We start from the raw sequence: 14,202 nt of genomic DNA, 5'->3' as shown, positions 1-14,202 counted from the left end.
GCAGTCACTCCTCCCGGACGGGAGGAGAAAGCACTGTCGAGAGGCACACGCTAAATCTGTGCCCACAGTTAGAGCGTTTCTGTCAAGACTCTGGTGAGATTTTGCACTTGGAGAAGGGAGGGCGGACCCAGTCTCAGAGATCGCGAAAATAAGGGCTCATATTGGATAGTGTTAAATTTTTGTCATCTTAAGCAAGCAGCAGCTTTGCCTGAGTCCTCTCGAGCCCTGAGACATGTCTCCTCCGACCGTGCCTCCGACAGGGGTGGATGGCGTGTCCGCATACCTGATGAAGAAAAGGCACACTCACAGGAAGCAGCGGCGCAAGCCCACTTTCCTCACTCGCAGGAACATCGTGGGCTGCCGCATTCAACACGGCTGGAAAGAGGGCAACGAGCCAGTGGAGCAGTGGAAGGGCACTGTGCTTGAGCAGGTTTCTGTGAAGCCCACTCTTTACATCATTAAGTATGATGGCAAAGATAGTGTGTATGGACTAGAACTGCACCGCGATAAGAGAGTTTTGGCGCTAGAGATTCTTCCTGAGAGAGTGCCAACTCCTCGCATTGATTCGCGACTGGCAGATTCCCTGATTGGGAAGGCAGTAGGGCATGTATTTGAAGGAGAGCACGGTAGGAAAGATGAATGGAAGGGTATGGTGCTGGCAAGAGCCCCCGTGATGGATACGTGGTTTTACATCACCTATGAAAAAGATCCAGTCCTCTACATGTATACCCTGCTGGATGACTACAAAGATGGTGATCTGCGCATCATTCCAGATTCCAACTACTATTTCCCTATGGCAGAAAGGGAGCCTGGAGAGGTAGTCGACAGCCTGGTGGGCAAGCAGGTGGAGCATGCCAAAGACGACGGGTCCAAGAGAACTGGCATTTTCATCCATCAAGTGGTTGCCAAGCCGTCTGTCTACTTCATTAAGTTCGATGATGATATTCACATTTATGTCTATGGTTTGGTGAAAACCCCATAAGTTCATTGTGTTCTTTGCAAAAGTTGTGGAATTACAGGTAAACTATTTTGTATTCTCAAAATTGTGAACTTTGAGAACAGTTTTGGTGTCAGAAATTCAGGAAAGTGGGTAAATCTTATTGTGCCTCTAAATCTTACATTGACTAGTTCCACAGTTTCGTCTCAAGTGTACTTTGGTGCTTTTGATATTGTTTTGTTCTGTAATTGAACATCTAAATTGTATGTTAATAGAAAATTAAAAAGTGTTTGCAATTATTGAAACAATGCAAAGGTAGTTTAACTTCATGCCATGTCAAAGCCCCCCCCCCCGTTTTTTTTTTTTATACCTTCCCTCTTTTTTCTTCACAGGCAACAAGTGCTGAGACCTGGCCGATATCCTTCCATGTTTTACCCATCCTCATACAGAAAGTTTGTTGTAGTAGTCTCTGTAAAAATGACAAGCAACGTGCATTTTTATAATTTCTTTTCTCACTTAGCATATAGATTTGACTACAGTCAAACTCTCTCAGTATCTGTCTCTCCCCCACCCTCACTGTAACGGCTGCATGCACAGTACATGTGGTTGTGCCAAAAAGTATTCAAACCTTCCATTACTGATGATCATTTGTTTTTCACCCCAACATAACACTACTGGAATACTTACTTATGCTTTCATTTCTATAGGTTGGTTTCCAAGAGATGCTAAATAGGCATATGTTTAATTTTAAGACACATGACAAGATTACCATAAAAAAATGAACATGCCAATTTAAAGCATCTTCTGCAGCAGTCTTTAATGCCTAAAAATCTGAAAGGTGAAAGATTACATGGTACTGTTTATCCCTTTAATTGTCTTTTACCTGACTTCAATGAGAATTTTTCTATTTGGATATTTCTTTGTTTGTGATTGCCATTTCCTACTCTTTGTTCATTTATCTGTTGAAGTGTTAATCTTTTCCTTATAAATTCGTAGGAATTCCTACTATAAAGTGCATTTAATCACTTGTAGTTCATTTATTTTGATTTTTACATTGTATCATTAATCTTGATTTTATTGCTTATATCTTTTACTTTATAATTTTGAAGTTTTTAGGTAGATAACTATCTCTTTTTCTAGCTTTTAGCTTCTTCACTTTTCCATATGGATGCCCCTACCCTAAGTAGTACACACATTAACAAACATTTTTATAATTATTTTATTTTTAAGCTTTAAGTATATGACCCATCTAAAATTAATTTTGTTACATGGTATAAGATAGGGATTCAACTATACATTTAATTCACATTGGATATCCAATTGTATAATTTATTTTTAAAAATCGCCCATTTTCAAGTTTCTGAGCCAGTGTCACACAGTTTTAATCATAGTGACTGATCATAAGTTTTAGAATATGATAAAGCAAACGCCCCTAAATTAGGCTTTTTTCCTTATATAATTTGTCCTTGACATTTATTATTTCATATGTAAATTGAGGGCATCCTTTGATGTGTAAAACGAATCTAATATCTTAGTTAGGATTATTTAATTATAATAATCCTTAATACTCAAGTGTTTTGGTACTTCATTGAAATATTTTCCTCATGTTTTCATAGTATTCTTCATATAGATATGTCATATCAATTGAATTTACTTTTAAGTATTTTTCAGTTATTACATTTTGACATTATAAATTAGATGTGTTTCTTCACCATTTCTAACTTGTCATATGTGGTGATAGATGCAAGCTATCCTCTCAATTACAGCAGGTTTTAGAAATAGAATGTTTTGGATTTTCTAGAAATATCATTTCACCCGTAAATAGAAATAATCTTATTTCTTTTAATGTTCGTATTGTTTTTACTTTAGCTGGGTTCTCCAGAATAGTGTTGTATAATGTTGATGGCAGACATACCTGTCCTACATTTAATTTTCATGAAAATGTTTTTAGTATTTCATATTAGTATGACATTTTCTGTTGGTTATTAGTCATTAACATGTTCAGGAATTTCTTCTGTTTCTGTTTTATATAGTGTCATTATCAGAAGTGGCTCCTGGAATTTATCAAATGTCTTTTCAAGCATCTATTATTAGAACTATATGAAATTTTTCCTTTAATTTGTCGAAGTAATGGATTAGAATGGTAGGTGTTTGATGTTGAACCAAACCGTTATTTCTGGAATAAATCCCACCTGGCCATGAAAATGTAATCATTTTCTACATTGCTTGCTGTATTTTATTTACCAATATTTTATTTAGTATTACTGCATTTGTATTCCAAAGCAAAACTGTATTTCTCTTTCTTATGCTGTCTTTGTCAAGATTTGATATTAAAGTTGTGCTAGCTTTAAAAATATGAATCGTTGAATTTGCAGTCTTTTCCTGTTGTCTGAAATAGTTTAAATAGCATTAGCATCGTTTGTTCTTTAAAAGTTAGCTAGTACTAAGCTATAAAACAATCCCGGTGACACTTGTGATTGTAGATCATTCTTTAGTCAGTTTTCTTATTTCTTTTTAAATGGCAATTAGTTATTCAAGCTTTTTGTTTAAAAAGAGTATGTATATTCTCTGTGAAATACAAAGCTAAAAGTTGTCTCTATTATTAAGCTTGTTAATTATATTATTCAGATGCTTTATGTCCAAGTATATTTTATGCCAGCTAGATCTGTCCAATTCTGAAAATTTAATAAAATCATCAGTTATGATGTCATTTTAAATTCTCTGTATTCTTTTATTTAACATTAAAAGAAAGCTAGGAAAATACAAAAAATATGGCAAACATTTCTTTACTTCCACCTAAAATTAATGAATAACATTTTGGCATGTTTTCTTTAGATATAGATTTATATATTTAAATAATCAGAAGATTAAAGTTAATAAATCTATTTTCCAATACCATACCACCATCCCTGCAGAGGAAGACAGTTTCATGAATTTGGTGTTAATCTTGCCCACATTTTATGTTTCCTTCAAATATAACTATAACCAATGATAGTATTGATTTTTTGTTTTTTAAAAATATCAATATAAAATTTTTTTTGTGGTACTGGGGGTGGAACCCAGGAGCATTCTATTTCCAGCTATACCCCCAACCTTATTTTTTAGTCTTTATTTTGAAACAGGGTCTCACTGAGTTGCAAAGGGCCTCTCTAAGTAGCTGAGGCTGTCCACAAACTCAAATCCTCCTATCTTAGCCTCCCAAATGCTGGGATTACAAGCATGGGCCACTACACCCAGCTATAAATGATTAATTTTAAACAATGTGTGGAATTTATTTGGAGTTTTGTTGTAGGGATCTTCTCCAATTGGAAAATGGATTGTAACAAAAAACAATACCACTGACCTTAAAATCCTAATTATTGTTTTTACTTTTTTAGCACTTCTGAGATTCAAGAAGGCTTGGCCTTACCCAAAGCCCTGGGGAATGAACAGAAAAGACAAGTATCTCAATTCTTATAAAACTTAGACTTGAATCCTGTATATGAGGAGGCATATGTATACTACCTGTCTCTGACTTCTAGGTCAGATAGGCCTTATATTTGTTGGTTTTGTATGATATTGGGGTTATTCCAGTTCTGACACCCAGAAGGAGGCTAGCCTTAGTCCTAGCTATTATTGAAGTTTGTGACATAGCACTGGATAAAATGCTTCCTGTCTTAGACAACAACAGCTCCATCTGTGCACACACACACACACACACACACACACACACACACACACACATACACACCATTATAGGCATATACTATTGCTTTCCAGTTTTAGCTTTCCCATCTTACCCCAAGTTTCAAGTCATAAACCATGCATTTAATCTTTCTATGATGACATTGGGCCATAGTGTAAAGGGAGTTCAACCCTGATTTAGTGCCTAGGGATAGAAAAGTGAACTGTCTAGGACTAGGACCCCTCCCTCCAAACAAAACAAAACCAAACCCTGCTCTCTTAGAACATATATCCTAATGGGTAAAGGAAGACAGTCATCAACACCCTTAACACCTGGCTTACAGGCTTTATATTGTCTCATAGTAATATGGGAATATGGGAATATACTAAAACCTGTCATTCAGAGCAAGGTTTACACTAATTCTAACTCTGCATTTAGAGATTGAGGATATAAAAGTGAGCTAATGCAAAAATATAGGGAAAATCATTCTAGAATACTATGTTTACCAACTATGCCTTTATCCCTTAACTTTCTTGCCTCCTAAACTAGAACAAAGTTTTTTTTTTTATTATTGAGTGGAAATATTTTTATCACATTATCTGGCTTTGAGTTATAAGAAAGTTCATTCTTGACTGAGTGTGGAAAAACTGGCAAAATGTCTGTCCTTTGGAGCTTACATCTTACAGGTAGGAGACAGTCATATTTGCTTTACAGGTCCCCAGTCTAGATTCAAATCTTTATCTTTAGATGGTAATGTAGTTCCTTTATATTCTGATATTTAGTCATATGGAGGCTTAACAAGTAGTTCTGAAAGTTTGGAGTTGGGCCTGGATGGTCAGTAACAAAGTTCCTGTTCCCATATTACTTATGTTATGGTGGATGAAGATAGATTCTCATCTCCTTCCCCACAGCATATTGTGTATGTATAAACCAGGCTGTGATAATTACTTTGAAAAATAAAAAGTAAGGCACAGTAAGTAAACAAGTAGGGAAGTGTCTTAGGGTGATATTTTATATAAATAGACAGTGAAGGCCTCAGAATAGATGTTATTTGAATAAGCAGCTGAATAAAATGAGAAAGTGAATCATGTTGCTGATGCCTTGAGATAGAATGCACCTAGCTGGAGGTTTCTAGTCACAGACAAGTGTGGCCAGATTGGATGTGAGCAAGGACTAGGGGGAGGTAGAGGGAGAGAGACTAACCTATAGAAGTTGATCTTCATTATTAAACATGTAAAAGGGTTCTAAGTTGGTGAATTCAGAGTTTCAACACGACAAATTACATATGGCTTTGTTTTGTTTTGAGGGTCTGGGGATAGAACCCAGGGGCATTTGACCTCCGAGCTACACCCCCTGCCCTGTTTTTTATTCTTTTTATTTTGAAACAGGTTCTCACTAAGTTGCAGAGGGCCTCACTAAGTAGCTGAGGCTGTCCGCAAACCGTGATCCTCCGGTCTCAGCCTCCCAAATGCTGGGATTACAAGCGTATGCCACCACACTCGGCAACATATGTTTTTATTAAGATCTTATTACATATAGCAAAATGCACAGATTTTAAGTATATAATGAACTGACTAATCTTTCCAGGTTATTTTTTTCTTTTTTAAATTTGCGCTTACCTTCTATTGTGGTTAGAAAAAACATTTTATATGATTTCAATCTTTCAAAATTTATTGAGAATTTTTCGAGAATTAAAACATGGTCTATCATGGAAAATAGTCCATGATAAAAAGAGTACCTGATATAAAATGAATCCTGTCGTTTTGGGGGGGGTCTGTGTCCTAAATTTGTCTAGTCTGGTAAGTTTAAAGTATTGTGCAAATCCTCAATATCCTATTGACAATGTTCCTAATATTCCATTCATTTTTTAAAAATAGGATTTCATTGAAGTCTCTAACTACTATTGTATAATTATCTATTGCCTCCTTAATTCTTTGAAAGTTGCTTCACATATATTGGGGCTTGGAAGAGCATAGGCATTGTAGAGGATGATGAAAATGTTCTTAAGGGAGAATAATTTCTGTTCTGATTCACATTAATGAGTATTACCTGTAAAGGTCCCTAGGGAAAAGGAGTTGAAGAGCAAAGTTTATCCAATGTAAACTCAAGCATCAATGCCCTGGCATTTAGTATATCCCTCTGGTTTCTATATAAATTTACTAGTGCATTGCAATTATACATAATAATGAGGTTCAATGTAACACAAACATATGCATATGGTGTATTCCCTTCCACATCCCAGCTTGCTACACTATCCTCTGCTTTTTAAAACCATTGGCTAAGGGATCCTTCCTAATTAGTATAATTAATAGCCAAACCATATTCTAAATAAATGAAAAGTAATTTACTTATAGCAATAGCACCATGAGAATGTAGACACCTGGAGGCCAAGGGTCTCTTCATATTTTGCATATCACAAGAACATAGAGTAAACATGACAACAAAATAACTTTGAAAAGTAGTCAAATACTTTGAGAAAATAAAACTTGTAGAAATTTTAGCATTTGGAACTATCAACATGACTGTTAAGGGTAATATTAAATTGTTCAAAGTAACTAAACTGTTGATATCACTATAATTAGCAGCCATGTCCCCATGATTGAAGATGTGAAGATGTCTGAATATTGCTTGACTATTTCAATTTCTAACACTTATAGCATAGCATATTCAAAGAGGAGCTTTAAGATAGATTAATATAATTTATCTTTCAGTGTATAGCCTTTCCCTTGTCAATTGGAGTTGCCATATAAGATTTAAATATTTAAAATATTTTAGATTGCCAATATTTAGCTTTTAGGCTTCCCATTCCCCCCTGGGAAAACAAAGGTACACAGACCCATAATTTTCAGGGATTTTCAAGATGCCAAGTGGTCAAAAAGGACATGAGGAGGCAAGAGTGGTGGCGCACACTTATAATCCCAGCATTCGGGAGGCTGAGACTGGAGGATCGCGGTTCATGGACAGCTTCAGCTACTTAGTGAGGCCCTCTGCAACTTAGTGAGAACCTGTTTCAAAATAAAGAATAAAAAAAATAGGGCAGGGTGTGTGGCTCGGAGGTCGAATGCCCCTGGGTTCCATCACCAGACCCCAAAAGAAAAAAAAATGGACATGAGGGAAAGGGAAGTAAGAAGTCACCCTAGTTCCAATATTATATCCTGATATAAGCTGTGTGATTCCTCACGTTAAAAAAATGTTTCTGGGTTCCTCTCATTAAAAATAATCATTCAGCCGGGCGTGGTGGCGCACGCTTGTTATCCCCGCGCTTGGGAGGCAGAGACAGGAGGATCGCGCAGGTTCGAAGCCAGCCGCGCGCGTTGGCTTAGGAGACCCTGTTTCCAAATATAAAAATGTAAAAATAGGTCTGGGAGTGTAGCCCGGAGGTAGAAGGGCTTCCAGGAACCCCAGTACCACCAAAAAAAAAAAAAAAATCATTCACAGGCCGTATGTATTGTCATATCTACTACATTAGGCAAGGATAAAATACAATCTTTGGCTAATCCCCAATCTTTTTGCTTCTTACCTTTATTTTTAACAAATTAATTTCATTACATATTAATATGTTAAAGCTCTTGCACTAAGTTTTACAAGCTGGTGAACACTGACAAATGATTTTCCCCACAAAACTATAATCACACATTCCCAGAGTATAAATATATGGTTGGACTAACATTAATACACACCACCAATTTTTTTTGGGTGGTGCTGGGGTTCTGGAAACCCTTCTACTTCTGGGCTACACTCCCAGACCTATTTTCATACTTTTTTATTTGGAAACAGGGTCACTTAAGCCAGTGCGGCTGGCTTCGAACCTGCACGAGCGATCCTCCTGTCTCTGCCTCCCAAGCGCGGGGATTACAAGCTTGCGCCACCATGCCCCGCTACACATCACCATTTTATCAATTACATAATAAGACAAATGATCAAGTATCCACATATTAAGTTATACAGCTGAAAAGGCATATAAAATGTTAGATGTCTTCTCAAATCATTAGCAGAATCCTACTTCTTATTTTGCAAGAGAGTTTGGGAAGAGAAGGAAAAAATCCAACTTTAAACAAAAGTAAGTTGATAAACAACTGATGAGTATGGAAAAATTACAAGAATTTCAGAATTTTTTTTGGTGGTACTGGGGTTCCTGGAAGCCCTTCTACCTCCGGGCTACGCTCCCAGACCTATTTTTATACATTTTTAAAATTTGGAAACAGGGTCTTTTAAGCCAGCGCGGCTGGCTTCGAACCTGCGCGATCCTCCTGTCTCTGCCTTCCAAGCGCGGGGATTACAAGCGTGCGCCACCACAACCGGCGTCGAATTTCAGAAATTTTAATTAAGAATTGTTTTAGCTACAATAAAAAGCATTTTACCTTTTAAATATGTTTATTAAAAGCCTGGCGTGGTGGCACACCCTTGTAATCCCAGCATTCAGGAGGCGGAGACTGGAGGATCGCGGTTTGGGGACAGCCTCACTACTAAGTGAGGCCCTTCGAAACTCAGTGAGACCCTGTTTAAAAAAATATAAAGACTAGAAAATAGGACCGGGGGTGTAGCTTGGAGGTAGAATGCCCCTGGGTTCCATCCCCAGTACCGAAAAAAGAAAAACAAACTAGAGCCTGGCGTCGCGGTGCATGCTTGTAATTTGGAAGGCAGAAACCAGAGGGTAGCGGACAGCCTCGGCTACTTAGTGAGGTCCTTTGAAAATCAGTAAGACCCTGTTTCAAAAATAAAAAGACTAAAAATAGGGCTAGGGGTGTAGCTCCAACGTAGATTGCCCCTGGGTTCCATCTTTGGTTTAGACTTTTTCACAAGCCAACATGTTGGCTAATTATGTACAACAAACTAAGTCCCATCTTAAGTTCTACCTCCAAGGCAATAGCATCAGGCACCCCAGTTTTAATGAATGAAACAATTATTTCTATGACCACTGAAGTCTTTCAAGCACAACCACATTTTAGTATAATATTTCTTCAAGTACATAAATTGCTTGCTGTTAAAAGCTACACGCCACTTTTGTTTCTGTACTGTACTGCATCTTTATATTTCATTCCACCTTCAATTAATGTGAGAACAACAAGCACCAGAGCTCTCCCAAGGCCCGCAACACAATGAACAGCAATAAACCAACCAGATTCTTCACGAAACTTAATCTTCACAAGACTTAACCAGTCATCAACAATCTGGTTGGACAGTGCTACACTGTCATCAAAAGGCCAATCGAGAACATGGATGCTTTCTTTCTCCATAAGAGTAATGTTATAAGTTTTTTCACATGCTCTTCTTACTATTGTGGTAACTCCATACTTCTTAAGTTCCTCTATAAATTTGCTTAAGGTCATGTTCTTTGGATTGTGTGTAATAAAGAATCTCATGTTCTTGTATGTGACTTCCACAGGAGCAGGGCGATTCATTCCAGCCATGTTAATTTAGTTAAAAGCACTCAATAGAGTATCAAAATTTAAAAGATTGACTACAGAAGTGATGCAAAGTAACTGAAATTTGCTTCGATATACTCCACTTGAAATTCTCAGTGCTTTGAATATGAAGTTGGGAGTAATGGAAAATGAAATAAACCTACAAGAAGCAGCAATTTTTCAATCCAGTAATACTGAGGCAATAGAAAGGAATTGCACTGAGGTTTACCCCATTCAGGTCAGAACTTGCATAAAATGCTCCGTGGATTTCAATTCAACCCTTCTGTGTCCAGTTTAATAACTCTTTTGGGGCTTCTTTTATTTTTTCTTGTGGGTCTGGGGATAGAAGCCAGGAGCATTTGACCTCCAAGCTACACCCCATGCCCTATTTTTTTTATTCTTTATTTTGAAACAGGGTCTCACTGAGTTGCAGAGGGCCTCACTAAGTAGCTGAGGCTGTCCGCAAACTGTGATCCTCCAGTCTCAGCCTCCCAAGCGCTGGGATTACAAACATGTGCCACCACGTCCGGCTCTTCCGGGGCTTCTTGATGGATTTTCTATAGTAAATGAATGAATTTATCCAGTTCACTTTTCTGCATAGTGGTTGTGCTGTGCCTGGCAGTAATCTCCATTGGTCTTCAGAAACTCCATAAAAGTGTGACCAAGAACATTACAGAACTGAGGAATATGTCTACTCTTTGAACATTATGACCTAATAATACAACCAATCCTGAGGCTGCAGCAATTAGAGCAGGGATGGTGGAGGCTGCAGGGCAAGGGCCAGCCGGTGCAGGTGGCAGTGGGGACACCAGGCTACTATGCTGCTTATTACCTTTAAATCCTAACTGCCGAGAGGGGCGTGGTGGCGCATGCTTGTAATCCCAGCATTTGGGAGGCTGAGACCGGAGGATCGTGGTTCGCCGACAGCCTCAGCTACTTAGGCCCTCCATAACTTCATGAAACCCTGTTTCAAAATAAGGAATAAAAATATAGGGCAGGGGGTGTAGCTCGGAGGTCAGATGCCCCTGGGTTCCATCCCCAGACCCGTTAAAAAAAAATCCTAACTGCCTTAATCATAAGCAGGAGGAAACTCCAGCTAACCAAGTTCTTGGGATTTTTAAAAACCATAGTCATACAAACACAACAACCTTTTTCTTTTTATAGATGTACCCAGGAAGCCAATGTAGGAAGGTGGCAAAGTAGAAAAATATGTCATTCTATACAGTAAATGCTTGTTGCTAATAGGAAAAAATTTAAGAAAAAAACCCAAGGGTTGGCTTTATTGAAGCTGGAGGATTACATTGGTTTCTTGGTTAAGCACTAGAAAGATTCCATTTCAACATCTTTAAACCTCTGCTTTGGGAAACAAGGAGTAGTTTAACTTTAACATACACAAAAGTTATTTCTCACACATATATATGTCATATTGTTTTAAAAGAACATGCTTTTCCTTTTGTGTTAACTCTTTCTTTTAGAGCCCCACAATCTTGAGTAGTAATCATTTATTCTACTGTACATCTTTGCAGATGCAATTTGCTATACATGCAAAACAGTTATTGCTATAAAATGCTACCTCCTGAAAATTATTAATCCAATTTATGACATTTTTAACAGCAGGAAATTTACTTTTCTCTATACTTTGCTAATTATTTTGTGTTCATTGCCCTCAAAGACATTTTTAAAGAAAAAGTGTAAAAGCTGTTCATAAATAGATTCTCCCAGGCATTAAACTACTTGATCCAAGAATACAGATACTTTAAAAGTATATGATGAAGATGACAACTTGTATCCCTGGAGTTCTACTTCCATAATCTACTTATTCTCATTTGCTTGATCAACAGATGAACCACATTAAAATAGTTTTGCATTTCCTATCATACTAATGTAGAACCTATGGCAATAAATTCTGACTGTTTTAGTTCTGAAATTTAAAAACCACTCGAGAAAACTGCTGCTTCCAGATTCTCAAGGCAACTTTTAGAAATAGGAATTCTGAGCCAGGCATGGTGGCGCACACTTATAATCCCAGCACTTGGGAGGCTGAGACAGAAGGATCACTCAGGTTTAAAGCCAGCCTCAGCTACTTAGTGAGGCTCTCAGCAACTTAGTGAAACCCTGTTTCCAATAAAGTCTAAAATACGTCTAGGAGTATAGCTCAGAGGTAGAAAAGCACCTGGGTTCCACCCCCAGTACCACACACACAAAAAAATTCCTTTTTACAGAAAATTATCTTTTGCTTTTAGAAAAAAAATACCTTTATTTCCAATAAGGAAGTAGAGAAAAGTAAAAACTGTCTGAGGTTTACTATTATCAAGGGAAAGACCAAGTATCACATGGCAAGCTACATAGACTCCATTTAGCTAGTTTTCTAGTTTTCACAATTCTTGTGACAAGGTTTCAAATATCACCATTCCACAATTTGTCAAATTTGAAAATAGGAAGAGCTTGTAATAATCTAGGACACTCCAAACTATGAACAGTGTTGTTGCATTGAAACAGAGAATGCAGACAGAAAACATAACAGAATTAGTAACATTATTGGACAGTGATAAAGAGTAATTTCTAAGAAATTTGCTATAATAGCAATGAGAAAGCTTTTGCTCAAAAAAAGCAAAACTTAATCTCCACCATTGTGAATGTGGGGGACTTATATGTATTTCTGAGTCCATAAGTTATAAAATTGTTCCTGACAGTCCATGTTCACTGCAGGTAATATATTTATTGGAATATTCTCCACATTTTAATTGATCATGTGGTCCCCAATCCAACAAGGTAGCATTATATTTTTTATTCCTCCAAGGAGTCTCTATATGACATGGGGACCATTGGTACAAAATATTGTTTATATCTTCAGTCCCATTTTGGTCTGCACAGTGGATCGTGGTAGTACTGGGACAGACAGGTTATCTTGTTTATCTATATAGACCAATGATTGATGATTTCAATATAAAGTTGCAATTAGCTAGTTGATCATTTTTCTTTGGTTGATAACATAAATAAGGTTGTGACTTTTTTGCACACATGATTTATGATTAGTAGTGAAGCAAAACTGCGGATTTCTGGAAAGAAGAGTCATTGGGGTGTTGCCTCGGTATTGGTGATATTCTGGGGGGCTTTTCTTCGTAGAATCCATGTTTCTCCTGTTCAATAAGAATCATTAGAAACAAGATGGGGTCTGCATGCCACCAAGTTATTATAGAGAACAAAGGAGGGTTAATAATATATGCCTAATAGGTATCTTTGCAAAAAGGCACACACAAACAGTAAAAGTATCCACATGCTTTGTTGCAATAAACTGCTAAATAAGCTAAAAATAAAGAAGTAGCTATAGCTGGAGTTCCACTTTCTCTTAGAACTTCTTGGACTTCCTGATTCATCTTAATTTCTCTCACTTTGGTGGGTCAGCTCTTTCAGTGCATGTGTTTGGTATGGCTACAGACACATTCATTTCATATGGAATGTCAAATTCTTCATCTTTTGAGTCTGATCAGAGCTTGACCCACTTTGCTGCCACTCACTGGAGTTCAGAGCCTCTCTTCCAGTATTTAACAACAAAAGGATCTTCCCATGCATCTAAGTCTGGTGTCTGTAGTAAGACTTGCTACTGCAGCTCAAATTGTAGTGGTGATTAATGTCTCTGAAAAGCAGACAGGCCATAATTGCAAATATCTTTAAAAATTAAGGTAAATAATGTGTGATTAATATATTATATAGGGATTCATCTGTTTCTTCATTTTTATTTCATTTTCTCTTTTCTTTCTTTCTTTCTTTCTTTATTTTTTTAATTGAAAGTAAATGGTATACATTTAAACTGTACTTGGTCCCCTCTCCCCGCCCCCATTTTCCCTTCCCCTCCCAACAATGAATACTCAGGGTAACCATGCTATATTCATACTTTTACACATATTCAGATGTAGCCCCTATTTAAACAAGTTCAGCCTCCTTCCTCTCTTAGCTTTCCATTCAAACTTTGCTGAGATTTCCCTTCCATTATCTGGAGTCCCTCTGGTATCCCCAATGCTACCTAGTTTGGGCATATTAGAGGAAACATAGGTCCCTTCTCTTTCTGTGCTTGGCTGATCTCACTTAACATAATGCTCTCCAGGACTTTCCATCTTCTTACAAATGACATGATTTTGTTCTTTATAGCTGGATAGAATTCCATCGTGTGTATTTCCCATAATGTTGCAAACAAT

General features: G+C 37.3%; 1 protein-coding gene and 1 pseudogene across 2 annotated transcripts; one reads left to right on the top strand and one right to left on the bottom strand.

Moving 5' to 3' along the window:
• Nucleotides 1-232: 232 nt before the first annotated feature.
• Nucleotides 233-982, top strand: SPIN4 (spindlin family member 4; the record flags this gene model as incomplete). The annotated part of the gene is made up of 1 exon (XM_080718308.1): nucleotides 233-982. One exon carries the CDS (start codon nucleotides 233-235, stop codon nucleotides 980-982), a length of 750 nt encoding a protein of 249 aa, XP_080574434.1.
• Nucleotides 983-9,488: 8,506 nt separating this feature from the next.
• LOC308278888 (protein tyrosine phosphatase type IVA 1-like) lies at nucleotides 9,489-10,012 on the bottom strand (annotated as a pseudogene). Its single transcript has one exon. The product of its transcript is annotated as a protein tyrosine phosphatase type IVA 1-like (transcript).
• Nucleotides 10,013-14,202: the final 4,190 nt, after the last annotated feature.

Source organism: Muscardinus avellanarius (genome assembly GCF_963383645.1).
Source record: "Muscardinus avellanarius genome assembly, chromosome: X".
NCBI lineage: Eukaryota > Metazoa > Chordata > Mammalia > Rodentia > Gliridae > Muscardinus > Muscardinus avellanarius.
The sequence above is the reverse complement of the archived record's forward strand: the minus strand, read 5'-3'. Positions and strand labels throughout refer to the sequence as shown.